At 42.3% G+C, this 16,189-nt stretch overlaps 1 protein-coding gene across 2 annotated transcripts in view; it reads right to left on the bottom strand.

Moving 5' to 3' along the window:
* LOC133615515 (ubiquitin carboxyl-terminal hydrolase 22) overlaps nt 1-16,189 on the bottom strand; it is a 56,037-nt gene that overhangs the window by 6,878 nt on the left and 32,970 nt on the right. For both annotated transcript variants that reach the window (XM_061974154.1, XM_061974155.1), the window contains 6 exons: nt 15,677-15,790; nt 12,351-12,452; nt 11,298-11,464; nt 6,916-7,075; nt 3,881-3,989; nt 135-293 (listed from right to left, as the gene is read on the bottom strand). In XM_061974154.1, the coding sequence (XP_061830138.1) occupies nt 135-293; nt 3,881-3,989; nt 6,916-7,075; nt 11,298-11,464; nt 12,351-12,452; nt 15,677-15,790 (811 nt within the window). The remainder of the gene's footprint in view (nt 1-134; nt 294-3,880; nt 3,990-6,915; nt 7,076-11,297; nt 11,465-12,350; nt 12,453-15,676; nt 15,791-16,189) is intronic.

Raw genomic sequence — 16,189 nt, 5'->3', positions numbered from 1 at the left:
CACCACGGGTGTTTTCCGTGAGAGGAGGAAGCAATGAATGTCATATACATAGCTTTCTTTTGTTTGACAAACAAAAATACAAACAATTCCTCCTACATCTGTGTGAATGTTTATTGCTTTAGATGAAAGTGTACCTGCGCAGGCAGTCTGTGAGCGTCGTGGACCCCGACGGGTGGCTCTCTCCGTTAACAGTGCCGCCATCCCCTCCAGGACTGAGGGGCCAGAAGGGTGTCGATGAGCCGGGCAGGTCCAAACTGATGTCCCAGAAGGGGTCTATCGTTGTGGACACCCCACTGGAGATGACAGAAAAGAGGGCCACATGTTTTTGTATCTTCAGGATCATCAGTGGAGAAGTGACGTGCAGTTTGGCGTGTGCTGTGCTTTGCGGTGCACAACAAGACCTGATGAAGATGATGACATGAGCGGGTAATAGCTTGAATGCAGCACAGCCTGGTGTTTTTTTTTTGAGCAGGCTAGATTTTAAAGGGCCTTTATAGGTATCTTATGTTAATATTTAATATTCTAGCATACCATTTGCAATACAGTGGTGTAGTAATAGACTGCGACAGGCTACAGCTTGGGTCCAGCAAAAACAGCATGTAGCCTAAACAAAAACAGGCCGATGCCGATTCCAATAATCCGTAAGTATGATCGGCTGATTCCAATCACATGTATTAACTGCTATTCTTTAAATGTATTTATGGTGAGTACTATTGACAGTTTAACCGTATCAGCCCAAAATGTATACTAATTCCTTATTCTCTTTTACTGCATACAATTGTTTGGGCAAAACAAAGTCAATCGTACACAATAACTAAATAAAATTAAAAACTACTATATGTTACTCAGTGAAATAGGGCTGGGCGATATATCAATATACTCGATATATCGCGGGTTTGTCTCTGTGCGATATAGAAAATGACTATATCGTGATATTCGAGTATACGTTCTCACGCAGTTGCTTTTAGCTGCAGGCATTACACTACAGGCTCTTCTCACTCTTTCTAGTCTCTCCTTCTCACAGAGACATAAACAAGCGCACCTTCTTACATACGTCACATACGTACACGCCCTCGTTGAGCAGAGAGGTAGCAGCATGGCTTAAGTTAGCTGTGATGCGAGTGGTAATACGAGAGAAAGAAGGTGCGAATCTGGTAACAAATGAAGGAAGAATGAATTCCTAAGAAAAACAGCACAGGGTCCATCGTCTGGCGGTGGTTTGGCTTCAAGTGGGAATATGTCGAACAGACAACCGTAATTTGTCAAGTGTGGGGCGAAAGCGTTGCTACTAAAAGTAGCATTACTGCTAATATGTAGCATCATTTGAAGAGTCACCGACTAGAGAATGAAGAGTGCTTACTCCGCATGCCAACATCTCCGTTCAGTGCCACACCAACAAAATGCCGAAGCAACAATTTCCACATCAACACCGTATGAACAAAAATAGTCCACGACATAAGGAGATAACGTCCGCAGGAACCTACCACATAGCGAAGGACATACACTATTTGATTTCCTGTTATGCAGCTCATTTTTATTTGACAGTTATTGAAATATCTTGTGTGACGTCATGCACAAAAGTGCACTTTATTTGTTTTAAACTATTGTAGTAGCGTTCTGTACAAAAAGTGCACTTTAATTTAGTGTTGTTTTGATTTGTCATCTTAGTGACATCATGCAGAAAAGTGCACTAATAGCTTGTTTTAAAATGTCTCTGACAATGTTGCACTTTCTGTTTTGAAATGACATGAATGTTTGTGCCACTGCTTAATAACTGTTTAATAAATACAGTTTTGGTAAATTGACTTAGTTGTGATTTCCCTCTCTGCATGAAAGTTTAAAATGAGCATATATTAATGCAGTATGAACAAGAATGTTTTAATGTAGACACATAGAATCATCATACTGCTGTGATTATATGCATCAAGTGTTCATTCAAGGCTAAGGCAAAATATCGCGATATATATCGTGGATCGCGATATGGCCTAAAAATATCGAGATATTAAAAAAAGGCCATATCGCCCAGCCCTACAGTGAAACCATTTTTGCCCTGAGTTCTTCTGTATCCAAGGACTTATTCTCTGAATGTGTAATTAACAACAAAAACAATGATTTTGAGACCATAACAAATCAGAAAAACAAATCCAGCACTCCTGGGACCCCAAAAGGAACAAGCCGTAGAAAACGGCTGAATAGATATATGGATGTAATCACTCCGACATCGATCATATACTGATATTACCATTTTAATTTATGGATGGTTCCATCCGCTTACTTGTTGTGTACTGACTGCAACAATGCTAACACACCAACAGTCGATGCTATATTATCCTCTTTCTAGAGTCTTAGTAATCTACTTATTAGTTTATGTTAATGACTGCTTAGTTTCTACTGTAACACCGTTAAATCTACACTTCTTATTTCTTCTGTTTTTATTTTCTAGCTAGTTTAGCGGCTAGCTTAGCTATTAGCATGCCTTCTCCTGCTTGCTGACGGTGTGCAACATGTTTAGTCTCATCCTAATAATTGATAGTGATACTTAAGATTTTAGGAAATGCAGTTTAATTTGCCGCAATTGAGGTGATTATTATTAATTTAGGGGAACGGCTTAACACAGTGTATGTAGATACACAATTTTCTGCTAGCTTCTCAGCCGAGGTACTCAAAATAACTACAATACTAGCCAGAGAAGATCGGTATTGAAAGGTGTTAATCGGCAATGGACCGCATACTTTTTCAAGAAAATTATAGAGATCGTCACATCCTTAATTTGGACGAAATAACTTGAGTCTTTTTGAAGGCAATGACATTAAATATTCTGCTCAGTGGCCTAAAAGTTAGAGTGTCCGCCCTGAGATCGGTAGGTCATGAGTCATACCAAAGACTATAAAAATGGGACCCATTACCTCCCTGCTTGGCATCAAGGGTTGGAATTGGGGGTTAAATCACCAAAATGATTCCTGGGCGCGGCCACCGCTGCTGCTCACTGCTCTCCTCACCTCCCAGGGGGTGAACAAGGGGATGGGTCGAATGCAGAGGTTAATTTCACCACACCTAGTGTGTGTGTGACAATCATTGGTACTTTAACTTTATTCCTCAATTTAAGTGACAGATTATGGTTGTTATATGCATGCCTTTTCCAAACAAATCAAAGCTCTTGAAGTAAGTGTATATACTAAAATGGCTTTCATAAACTTCATATTCAACGTCAACACTTTTTTTTGGTATTGTGGTGATGTATAACGCCGACATTATAAAAAGTGTCATATTTTGAGACTAACTGTATGTTGCATGTAAAGTGGTTTTAGTAATGCACACGAAGGCTGTTGAATATTTAGACGAGTCATGGTACTGTAATACCAAGACAAACCAGCAGATGGCCGTTGAAGTAAACACGCATAACAAGGCAAGGCAATGACAGTATTCATGTAGAAAATCATCTCAAGTAGCCTATTTTAAATTCTAGCATTCAAGTTATTCACTCTAATACGACCTAAGTGTGTCTGATGGGACTTTATAACGATAACGGTGCGGGGAATACCATAAAACTGCCCCACTAGCTCCACATCAGCAGTTCAGAGTGAGTTGGGTGCGGTATAGCTGGTGGAGGTGCTTTTGCAGTTCAGTGCAGCGTGCTGGTGTTAATGTGACAGCGCCGCTCTGGGGGAGGCAACCAACGCTTGAGTAGAGCTGCTGTCTAGACAACCCCCCCATCATCATCACCACCACCACACTTGAGCCAAGTCTGTAGGGACCGGGCCTTCACATATGAAGGGAGAGGACGCAGGGCAGCTGGTGAAGGGGTGTGTGGGAATCAATCAATAAGCGTTTGGTGTGTTGTGATGGGAGTGCTGGTATCTCCTTGCTGCTTCAAACTTACTGGCAAACCTGACAGGTGACGTCCGACTGTAGCCCCCCGGTGAAGATTTGGTCGATGATGCAGTTACAGTGGTTTGGATTATTGGCCTTCTTCCCGTTGTCGTTGTCTCCTGCGGAGCACAGTGAACGCGGGGTATAAATGTACGCGCACGCTCAGATAACACAAACACCCTCTGTAGCGCTTCTTTCTCGTTGTCCTGATAGCCTGCAGCAAAGTCTTGCATGTGGCCGTCTGATTGAACTATGGCTGGCCAATGGCTGCAGGCCTTACTAAATGGACTGCGGGTGAGTCAGCCCAAGCCAATTGACATTCCTTACACCGTCACCTTGGCACACAACATTATCAGGCTCTTTTGGGGTGCTGTGTGGGGACAGCAAAGCTGTCCTCCTGACTTCACTAGGATACAGAAGTCACACAACAATTGTAGCACACTAAGAAGCCACACAAGCTAAATGGACCTGTATCTTTTGGCTATATTACATACTGCAATGTAAACATTATATGGAATCAGTCGCTAACTGTAGAAATGCTGTTATTTCCGAAATCTGACACCTCATTATAAATTCCTTTTTTTTTTTACTTAATCATTTGGAGTGCATGAGAAAGTTGAAAGGAAAAATATAGCTCTTTTTGACCGTGTCATTTAAAAACAAGTGGTTAGAGTGTCCGCCCTGAGCTCGGTAGGTCGTGAGTTCAAACCATAGACTATAAAAATGGGACCCATTGCCTCCCTGCTTGGCACTCAGGATCAAGGGTTGGAATTGGGGGTTAAATCACCAAAATGATTCCTGAGCGCGGTCACCGCTGCTGCTCACTGCTCCCCTCACCTCCCAGGGGGTGGAACAAGGGGATGGGTCAAATGCAGAGGGCAATTTCACCACACTTAGTGTGTGTGTGTGTGACTATCAGTGGTACTTTAACTTTAAGCAATAAGGAGAAAACTGCTGAGCCAGCATTAATACCGCTATAAGTTTATTGTAAACAGCAGTACGGTAAGTATAACACACACGAGTGTCAGCAGCGGCAACTATCTAAAGTGCATGCAGATGCAGATTAAGGTGCCGGATGCTGAATACTATGCAGATACTGTGATGTTGTGGGGGTTCATTAAAGAAAACTACTTTAGGAGGTTGCCTACAGCCACATCTGTTAATACCAATGTTTTGACCTGGCATTAAGAAACCTGTATTTTGATTTTTTTGTAGACTATAGGACACAAGGTACTTCATTGAATTGAGGTATTATATGCACCATTTACGGTACCGAAGTGAAGAGTGAAGTGAATTATATTTATATAGCGCTTTTGTGCTTTGTGGACTTGGAAAAGGCATTCGACCGTGTCCCTCGGGAAGTCCTGTGGGGAGTGCTCAAAAAGTATGGGGTATCGGACTGTCTGATTTTGGCGGTCCGCTCCCTGTATGATCAGTGTCAGAGCTTGGTCCGCATTGCCGGCAGTAAGTCGGACACGTTTCCAGTGAGGGTTGGACTCCGCCAAGGCTGCCCTTTGTCACCGATTCTGTTCATAACTTTTATGGACAGAATTTCTAGACGCAGTCAAGGCGTTGAGGGGATCCGGTTTGGTGGCTGCAGGATTAGGTCTCTGCTTTTTGCAGATGATGTGGTCCTGATGGCTTCATCTGGCCAGGATCTTCAGCTCTCGCTGGATCGGTTCGCAGCCGAGTGTGAAGCAACTGGGATGAGAATCAGCACCTCCAAGTCCGAGTCCATGGTTCTCGCCCGGAAAAGGGTGGAGTGCCATCTCCGGGTTGGGGAGGAGACCCTGCCCCAAGTGGAGGAGTTCAAGTACCTCAGAGTCTTGTTCACGAGTGAGGGAAGAGTGGATCGTGAGATCGACAGGCGGATCGGTGCGGCATCTTCAGTAATGCGGACGCTGTATCGATCCGTTGTGGTAAAGAAGGAGCTGAGCCGGAAGGCAAAGCTCTCAATTTACCAGTCGATCTACGTTCCCATCCTCACCTATGGTCATGAGCTTTGGGTTATGACCGAAAGGACAAGATCACGGGTACAAGCGGCCGAAATGAGTTTCCTCCGCCGGGTGGCAGGGCTCTCCCTTAGAGATAGGGTGAGAAGCTCTATCATCCGGGGGGAGATCAAAGTAAAGCCGCTGCTCCTCCACATCGAGAGGAGCCAGATGAGGTGGTTTGGGCATCTGGTCAGGATGACACCCGATCGCCTCCCTCGGGAGGTGTTTAGGGCACATCCGACCGGTAGGAGGCCACGGGGAAGACCCAGGACACGTTGGGAAGACTGTGTCTCCCGGCTGGCCTGGGAACGCCTCGGGATCCCCCGTGAAGAGCTGGACGAAGTGGCTGGGGAGAGGGAAGTCTGGGCTTCCCTGCTTAGGCTGCTGCCCCCGCGACCCGACCTCGGATAAGCGGAAGAAGATGGATGGATGGATGGATAGCGCTTTTCTCTAGTGACTCAAAGCGCTTTACATAGTGAAAACCCAATATCCAAGTTACATTTAAACCAGTGTAGGTGGCACTGGGAGCAGGTGGGTAAAGTGTCTTGCCCAAGGACACAACGGCAGTGACTAACTAGGATGGCGGAAGCGGGGATCGAACCTGCAACCCACAGGTTGATGGCACGGCCACTCTACCAACCGAGCTATACCGCCGAATATCGCTAATGTTGTCTATGCAAGTTAGTTATTTGACAAAATGAACCAAGTGTTTTCCAAAAAGTCTTAATGTATCTTCACAAAGCACTTACATGCTTTTTTGTTCATGTACACGATCTTATGTTTACTTGTATTCCTATTTTACCAAACAATTGTTCTTAGGGTGTCTATTATGTTTTGTGTTAAGACATTTTCTGCCTCCCACATTCTGTCTCCTCTCCAAAGACAATTTTTCACCTTGGTGGACAAAGATTTATTCTATTCCGTGTTCAAGTATGGAGGTCCAATCCCTTAGGCTCCAGTACTTTCTGCTCCCCATCAGTCTCCAGTGCATCCAAACTCATAATAACCTGATCCATTAACACAATGTATTCAGTCTGGAAGTCAAGCTTACTTATACTGTCCCCCTTGCAGTGCCTGTGGAGAACATCCAGCGCCGCAATGAGAAACTCGTGGGCGTCCTGCTGCTCGTAGCCTGCAAGGTGGCGGGCGTGCGTCCACACCAGGTGCAGCAGCCGGAAGGGAATGTGAGGCGATCGGTGGCCCGAGTAGAACTGAGGGAAAAAGAAGTGTGATTGACAAACGACAACAATGGAATAATGTGGGTGAATTTCATGGAGGAGACTATAGGCAATGCAAAACAGCGTCAAGTATTAGAAACAGTACCTGATAGTTAGGACTGGGCGATATGGACGAAAAAGTGTATCTCGATATATTTGTACTTAAACTCCATATTCGATATATATTTTGATATATTTTTTGGTGATAGTATAGATATAAAGATATCCATTTTTGAGCAAGATTCACTGTATTTGAACTGAATGACAACTGTAAACAGTCAGTGGCACTTTTATAAACCGAGTGAGTCAAGATGGATATTAACAGCACAGAAAATAAACTGTTTAAGTAGCACATAATTACATAACATAAATAAAATAGAAAATATTATTTCTACATAAAATAAATAACATAGCTGTGCAAATAAAACAATATATATTAAACTCAGATAAAAAATACATTTGCAGGCAAACCACTTTTTAATTCCGAGTCGACGATGTAATGGACTGTCACACAGGTACAGTTCTGGTTAGCACCAAGTAAGTGACTTGACTTAATTGTTATTATGATCTTCCTCACATTTTTGGCAGCATTTCTCGTGTGAAATATGCCCGGCTTGGCAACTTGACAACAGTTTTGATTTGGGCTTTTTATCCAGACGCATACATTTGTCCAAATGTGGCCAAGTAGATGCATTGTGGGTTTTCTGGACGTCGTCTACATCGCTAAAAGAAAAATCTAAAAAGAGAATCCCCCTGCCATCTTCCACTAGTTTTTCTAATATATATATATCGCCCGCTTGAAAATTCCCTCTTCTCTTCTCCGACTCTCTCGTCGTCATTTGGGATGTGCGTGTCTGTTGTAATTTCCCTTCCTGGTTCGATGACCAGCCCTAGCTTGCCTCTGATTGGCCTGTCCGTAATGTTTCGCTCTAATCTTAACCAATCGTGACTCATCATAGTAAACAACTAACCAATGCAAGCACGTCTTGGAAGGAGGAAGGGCCCATGGAGTTGAGAGGGAGTGGGAAGTGGGGAAGTACAAGAAACACAACAAATAAGTGATGTTTGGTCATTTTAACGCAAAATAAATTATATCAATATTACGATATTTTGTTAATTCATATATTGTTTAAAAATATATAAATATATCTTACAAACTCGATATATCGCCCAACCCTACTGATATTATTGGTGCTTGTTTTGCTAACGGAAAAATGGGGTGCAACAATTCGTTGACGTTGTCCACAAAAAAATGTATCGCCGACATATACATTTGTTGACATAGTGGTGACGTCATCACTCATGTTTTTCCGGAGAACGCTAGTCAGCACCGCCAAAAAAATATTAATACCTTGCTCATTTTGCAAAGCATATCTTGTTTTTATGACACTTTATCTGTGGTACGGGAGAATTAGCTTGTACCTTGCCAGCCAGCTAACAAGTATGAGACAAAGTAGTGTGAAAAATAGATTTACCGATCATTTTAGCTGAAGTCCGCCAGCTAAACTTTGTCTAAATTAATTCAAGTACTTTTTAAAGCAGCGTCAAATTGCAATGCAAGGGACGGAGGGCACAAACAATCGGACAAAGGCGCGCAGACACACTAATTATAGGCACCACTGCGCCGGTATCATAAGATTAAACATACAATCTATTAGATAGCTAAAATGTTAAGAATTGATCAATGATACAATTATTGAATCAATTACACAATTACACAATTGAGTCTATTAGAGTGATAAAAATGCCAAGAGTTAATAATTGATAATATATCAGTGTGCTGCTTTTTAAACACATACCGGTAATCACAAAATGCTCATTGCTTTTTCGAGCAAGTTAGTTTTGTTTGTTGTTATTGCTGTTAATAAACTGTCCTTTTTTACATTAAAAAATATGTTTTATTTTGCGCTTTTCCTGTCCTTACTTATACCGTATTTTTTGGAGTATAAGTCGCACCAGAGTATAAGTCGCACCTGCCGAAAATGCACAATAAAGAAGGAAAAAAACATATATAAATCGCACTGGAGCCTGGCCAAACTATGAAAAAAACTGCGACTTATAGTCCGAAAAATACGGTAAATGGACAAAAGTTTAATAGTTACTACAATTTTTTAACAGCCAAATGAGAAGCCTAGTTCCAGTATAAATAAATATTTATGAACAAATTAGTCATCTTTGTTTTTAGAAAGCGCTTGCCCTAAAATACACTACCGTATATTGCCAAAGTATTTGGCCACCCATCCAAATGATCAGAATCAGGTGTCCTAATCACTTGGCCCGGCCACAGGTGTATACAATCAAGCACTTAGGCATGGAGACTGTTTCTACAAACATTTGTGAAAGAATGGGCCGCTCTCAGGAGCTCGGTGATTTCCAGCGTGGAACTGTCAAAGGATGCCACCTGTGCAACAAATCCAGTCGTGAAATTTCCTCGCTCCTAAATATTCCAAAGTCAACTGTTGGCTTTATTATAAGAAAATGGAAGAGTTTGGGAACAACAGCAACACAGCCACAAAGTGGTTGGCCATGTAAACTGACAGAGAGGGGTCAGCGGATGCTGAAGCGCATAGTGCAAAGAGGTCGCCGACTTTCTGCACAGTCAGTTGCTACAGGGCTCCAAACTTCATGTGACCTTCCAATTAGCCCACGCACAGTACGCAGAGAGCGTCATGGAATGGGTTTCCATGGCCGAGCAGCTGTATCTAAGCCATACATCACCAAGTCCAATGCAAAGCGTTGGATGCAGTGGTGTAAAGCACTGGACTCTAGAGCAGTGGAGACGCGTTCTCTGGAGTGATGGATCACGCTTTTCCATCTGGCATTCTGATGGACGAGTCTGGGTTCTAGGAGAACGGTACATTTCGGACTGCATTGTGCCGAGTGTGAAATTTGGTAGAGGAGGAATTATGGTGTGGGGTTGTTTTTCAGGAGTTGGGCTTGGCCCCTTAGTTCCAGTGAAAGGAACTTTGAATGCTTCGAATGCAAAAGGTGGACTGACATCATATTGAACCCTATGGGTTAGGAATGGGATGGCACTTCAAGTTCATATGCGAGTCAAGGCAGGTGGCCAAATACTTTTGGCAATATAGTGTATCTCAAACTGAATAAAAACTGTTATGACTAAATTAGAGCTACTGAATATGTGTACGCTTTATAATATGACTCGTTGATGACCAGTCGACGATCAAAATAGTCGTTAGTTGCAGCCCTAATGGAAAGTGACAATGGCAAAATGAGTTGTGATGAGGCAAGTGTGTGGCTATATGATTGCATTTGTGTTCCACTATATTGGCCAAATAAATGAGCATTGTGGTTGGAAAATAGGAGTAATGGAAGTGAGCAGCATCATCCTTCAAAGCATGACCGGGGCTTTCCATTGCCATGGCAATCTGGGCGAGTCACAATCCAGGTCACGGTCAAGGTACACAAGAACAAAAGTCAACGTTCCAAGCACAAGACATTATAAATACTGATGATGCCTCTAATCAGATACCACACACACCGAACTGTGAGCTTAGAGGGAAAAAACATTCTCTTAAATATAACAGCCTCTTTTAATAAGAGGCTAAGGATGAAGGGGGAAGTTCAGTGAACCAGCGTTGCAGTTTTAAAGATTGCATTGGCACTCAGAAGACTGCTTCTGATTTGACAATATGCCGTTGTGTTAAGAGGTTATCGGGGGAAATTAAGGACATGGTAAGTGTAGCGAAAAGTCCTAGGAAAGACGTGTAAAGTGCAGAAAAAAGTTTTTTGTCTGTCTTAAAGGTGTGAATAAGCCTGTAATGTGTGTCATAAGTGCAGTTCATAGTCAATCAGGGTCTGCCACCCTCGGAGATGATGGAGGTGAGCGATTATGGGTCAGCCAAGTGAGACAAGGCAGGGATGTGTAAGTGTGAGTTGTGGAGGAGCGTGGGGGGGGGTGGGGTTTGGGGGGGTAAGATGACTCAAATCATTTTCGCGCCACTTGCCATCTGTGAGCCCATATATACGAGAAAGTGAGAGGGTGTAAGAGGGAAAAAAAGAAACGAGGCAGTGTAGGAGCGGAACAAGCGGTGATTACATAACCAGCAGAGTCCATGACTTATGGCATAGTAAAAATGCAAAACTTTGGCATGTGCGTGTTGCATAATTTGTCAGCATAAATAGAGAATTTGTTCAGCTTCATGCGCAGAGCGACGTCCGTGTTTTATGATGGCACTGCGCACATTTGTCGTACCTCCTGAAAGAGCTGCGACATCTCGCACACCAGACAGGAGTTGGATTGCATCTCGCACTTGTGCCTGTCGGAGAGGAAGAAGTCTCGTAGGAGCGGTGTGTGCGTGAGGGCCTGGACGATACAGTTCATGAAGCACGTGTTGCCCAGATTTATTAACCCTCGTAAACCTGCGGGGCACAAGAGAAGATGAAGCAAGGACGTGAAGATTAAAAGGTGAAAACAACACCATAGGTCTACTACAACCAAGGAGGTTGTTTTAATCCGTACCAACAAAAAAGCTCTGGTACACATTTTTAAGCATTTCCATTGTAAAAAAAAAAAAGGTCCCAAAATAACCTACCAACAGCATCCTACTTTCAACGGTATGCCTGGTTTAAGTGATTTATGCTCAATTGATTGCTGATGATTTGCTTCATGAAGTAAACAGCAGAAGCACTGTTGCACTGTGTACTCCAATATGGCTAAGAATGGCAGATTGTAGTGGAAAAACTACATTTATGTTGTTTGTGTAGCTTGTTTGTGTAGCTTATTTATGTAAAATATCTGCACATGTTCACTACAATCTGGTGTGGTTCCATGTTTGTTTACACTGCCAAATATTACAAAAATGTGAGAATAAAGTGTACAGTTAAGTATCCATATATTGCAGACCATTCTAATTATTTGACATCCAGCCAATGCATGCTAATGTAGTGTTTTGGGGATGGTTGAGCTGCTACAAGTGAGAGAGATTGGTCTTTTTGTGTAATGTAAGAAAATATAGTAGTATTGAAGGCAGTCTCCGCCAGCCGAACTGTGGGAATCCTGGAGTAGAGATGCCAAAGCTGTGAATGGATTCATTTAGCGAGCTGCAGTCTTCCAGGCATGGTCAATAGAGCAGGTGAGACACAGCAAGGTTTTGGGTCAAGTCCAACTGAGCGAGGTTTGCTCAGCAAGTGTTGTTTAGACTGGTCTCGGCGAGCACACACATGAACACAATGGCACTGTAGGCTTAAATCGTTGAAGAATGGTCACAAGCAGCATTTAGGGACATTCAAAGTGAACACGGCCCACCTATGGTACAGTTCGTAGTGATTTTCCTCCGCTTTGGATTGTGCCGTAGTAATTCCAGCTCTCGCTTCGTGGGCTCCCATGTTGTGTATTTCTCACCTATGCCTTAGGACACAAATGGAGAAAATAAAATACAAATGAGCTGGAAGGCAGTGTGTCAAATGCAACAAACTGAAATCATGAGTTCATAAGACTGTTAAAAAACAAATTCTTAAAATAAAATATTTTTCTTTACAAAAATAAAAGCATCACAAAAGTAACTCCTGAAAGAACTATTTTGAAATGAGATTAACGTGTAAATTGTATAGGAATAAATGTTTATGGGAAAAGTGTTGAACTACTGTAAGAAAATGATTATGATAAGAAAATAGTATATGACGAGAACAAAGTGACAATCTTAGTTGAAATAGTACGAAAATAGTGGAATACAAGATTAAAGGGGAACATTATCACCAGACCTATGTAAGCGTCAATATATACCTTGATGTTGCAGAAAAAAGACCATATATTTTTTTAACCGATTTCCGAACTCTAAATGGGTGAATTCTGGCGAATTAAACGCCTTTCTATTACCGTATTTTCCGCACTATAAGGCGCACCTAAAAACCACAATTTTTCTCAAAAGCTGACAGTGCGCCTAATAACCCGGTGCGCTTTATTACGATTCATTTTCATAAAGTTTCGGTCTCGCAACTTCGGTAAACAGCCGCCATCTTTTTTCCCGGTAGAACAGGAAGCGCTTCTTCTTCTACGCAAGCAACCGCCAAGGAAAGCACCCGCCCCCATAGAACAGGAAGCGCTTCACCCGCCCCCATAGAACAGGAAGCGCTTCACCCGCCCCCGGAAGAAGAAGAAAAAACGCGCGGATATCACCGTACGTTTCATTTCCTGTTTACATCTGTAAAGACCACAAAATGGCTCCTACTAAACGATCCGGTTCATAAAAAGACGCAATCTCTCCATCCGCACACGGATTACTACCGTATTTCACAGCAACTGAACCGCACTGTGGAACGGGAGCACGTACGGTGAATATTCGCTCCACAGGGAATGAGAAGTCATCCTTCACTGTGGTTCTAGCTTGCCATGCTAACTTCCACTCATGGTGATATTCAAAAGGAAGACCTTGCCAAAAGAGACCTTTCCAGCCGGCGTCATCATAAAAGCTAACTCGAAGGGATGGATGGATGAAGAAAAGATGAGCGAGTGGTTAAGGGAAGTTTACGCGAAGAGGCCGGGTGGCTTTTTTCACACAGCTCCGAAGGCGAACACACCTTCACTAAGACGGGCAGACAGCCTCGGACGACATACGCCAACATTTGCCAGTGGATCGTAAATGCTTGGGCAGATATTTCAGTCACAACTGTGGTCCGAGCTTTCCGGAAGGCAGGATTCACAGAACAACAGCGACACTGACTCCCGATGACTTCTACGAGACGGAACCGGCCATTTTGGATCCCACGCTTGCGCAACTTTTCAATTCGGACACCGAAGACGAAGAATTCGAAGGATTTACGAATGAAGAATAACTTCAGAAGGTGAGCGCTATGTTTATTTTGTGTGTTGTGACATTAACGTTCGAGCAACATTATGTTACTATTGCTCTACACCATTTTGAATTTTACTATGTATGTGATTGCACATTTGCGTACATTTTGGGACAGAGTTGTTAGAACGCTGGTTTTCAATATATTATTAAAGTTTGACTGAACTATCTGACTGTTTTTTTGACATTCACTTTAGCGCAGCGTTTTTTTGACATTCACTTTAGCGCAGCGTAGGCGCGGCTTTTAGTCCGGGGCGGCTTATTGGTGGACAAAATTATGAAATATGTAATTCATAGAAGGTGCGGCTAATAATCCGGTGCGCCTTATAGTGCGGAAAATACGGTATTCGCTCTCGGAGCACAACGTGACGTCACATCGGGAAGCAATCCGCCATTTTCTCAAACACATTACAAAAAACCGAGTCAAATCAGCTCTATTATTTTCCGTTTTTTCGACCGTTTTCCGTACCTTGGAGACATCATGCCTCGTCGGTGTGTTGTCGGAGGGTGTAACAACACGAACAGGGACGGATTCAAGTTGCACCAGTGGCCCAAAGATGCGAAAGTGGCAAGAAATTGGACGTTTGTTCCGCACACTTTACCGACGAAAGCTATGCTACGACAGAGATGGCAAGAATGTGTGGATATCCTGCGACACTCAAAGCAGATGCATTTCCAACTGGACTGGACAGATCAGCTTTCAGGAAAAGAGAGCGGATGAGGGTATGTCTACAGAATATATTAATTGATGAAAACTGGGTTGTCTGCACTCTCAAAGTGCATGTTGTTGCCAAATGTATTTCATATGCTGTAAACCTAGTTCATAGTTGTTAGTTTCCTTTAATGCCAAACAAACACATACCAATCATTGGTTAGAAGGCGATCGCCGAATTCGTCCTCGCTTTCTCCCGTGTCGCTGGCTGTCGTGTCGTTTTCGTCGGTTTCGCTTGCATACGGTTCAAACCGATATGGCTCAATAGCTTCAGTTTCTTCTTCAATTTCGTTTTCGCTACCTGCCTCCACACTACAACCATCCGTTTCAATACATGCGTAATCTGTTGAATCGCTTAAGCCGCTGAAATCTGAGTCTGAATCCGAGCAAATGTCGCTATACCTTACTGTTCTATGCGCCATGTTTGTTTGTATTGGCATCACTGTGTGACGTCACAGGAAAATGGACGGGTGTATATAACGATGGTTAAAATCAGGCACTTTGAAGCTTTTTTTAGGGATATTGCGTGATGGGTAAAATTTTGAAAAAAACTTCGAAAAATAAAATAAGCCACTGGGAACTGATTTTTAATGGTTTTAACCCTTCTGAAATTGTGATAATGTTCCCCTTTAAAAATGTTTCAACAATTAAGTCATTAAATGAGTCCAAATAGCCCAATTATGTCAATATATTATGAGATTGCACAATCTATTACTTGAACAAAATATAAATATTACAAGAAAAACATCCACATTTTACAAGAATAATAAACTCACTATTTTACAAGAAAGTATAATGTTGAAATAATGATGTAAAACTATAATATATAAAAGAAAGGATGCACATTTAGTCAAAATATGACTAAAATTGTGTAATACAAAAATAATATGATGATAATATTTCAACTGTTATTGTTTGACATTTGTTTTTTCGGGGATTTCGACATTCACTCATTAAAATTATGACTTAACAATGATATTAGTTTCCTATAACAAATTCCTTCTCATAATACTCAATGTGGCCCTCAGTAAACACAAGCTTTGGTGGGAGAAAACATTGTGCTGTCTATACCTTGCAATTTCCAGGCTTTCCTCTGCTCCTCTTTGGCAATCTGCTCCATATCTTTGTCGTATATGTAGTCTTGACACACAAAACAATATATTCCGCCGTATAATAAGTCTATAGCTGAAAGCAGGAAGGGGAGAAAGACAAATTGAGAGAGAGTTTGTGCCATAATTACAGCACAGTAACACACAAAATGGCTTTAAGACTTTGATGTTCTTTCTCCAGGCCTTGATTTCCACACTCCACACAATATTTCCATCACGCCGCTAGCACTCAACAATCACCACAAATGATGGAATAGAAAAGGTGTCTCCCGTTGTTGTGTGTTTCCAGCTATAACATGCCAGCCAGCAAAGCCTGCAGCAACAATACTTACAGCTAGCTATGTTGCCGTGACAACCTATTTTTAGTCAGCGAAGAGATATTTATGTTTGTGGTGCTCGAAGCACTGGGAAATTGTGATCTTGCACAAAGTTGAAAATGTCTCAAAATGTGCACCAACTCATGCATCTAATTGCA

This window comes from Nerophis lumbriciformis, linkage group LG22 (assembly GCF_033978685.3).
Source record: "Nerophis lumbriciformis linkage group LG22, RoL_Nlum_v2.1, whole genome shotgun sequence".
In the NCBI taxonomy this organism is placed as follows: domain Eukaryota; kingdom Metazoa; phylum Chordata; class Actinopteri; order Syngnathiformes; family Syngnathidae; genus Nerophis; species Nerophis lumbriciformis.
This window is presented reverse-complemented; position numbering and strand designations above follow the sequence as displayed.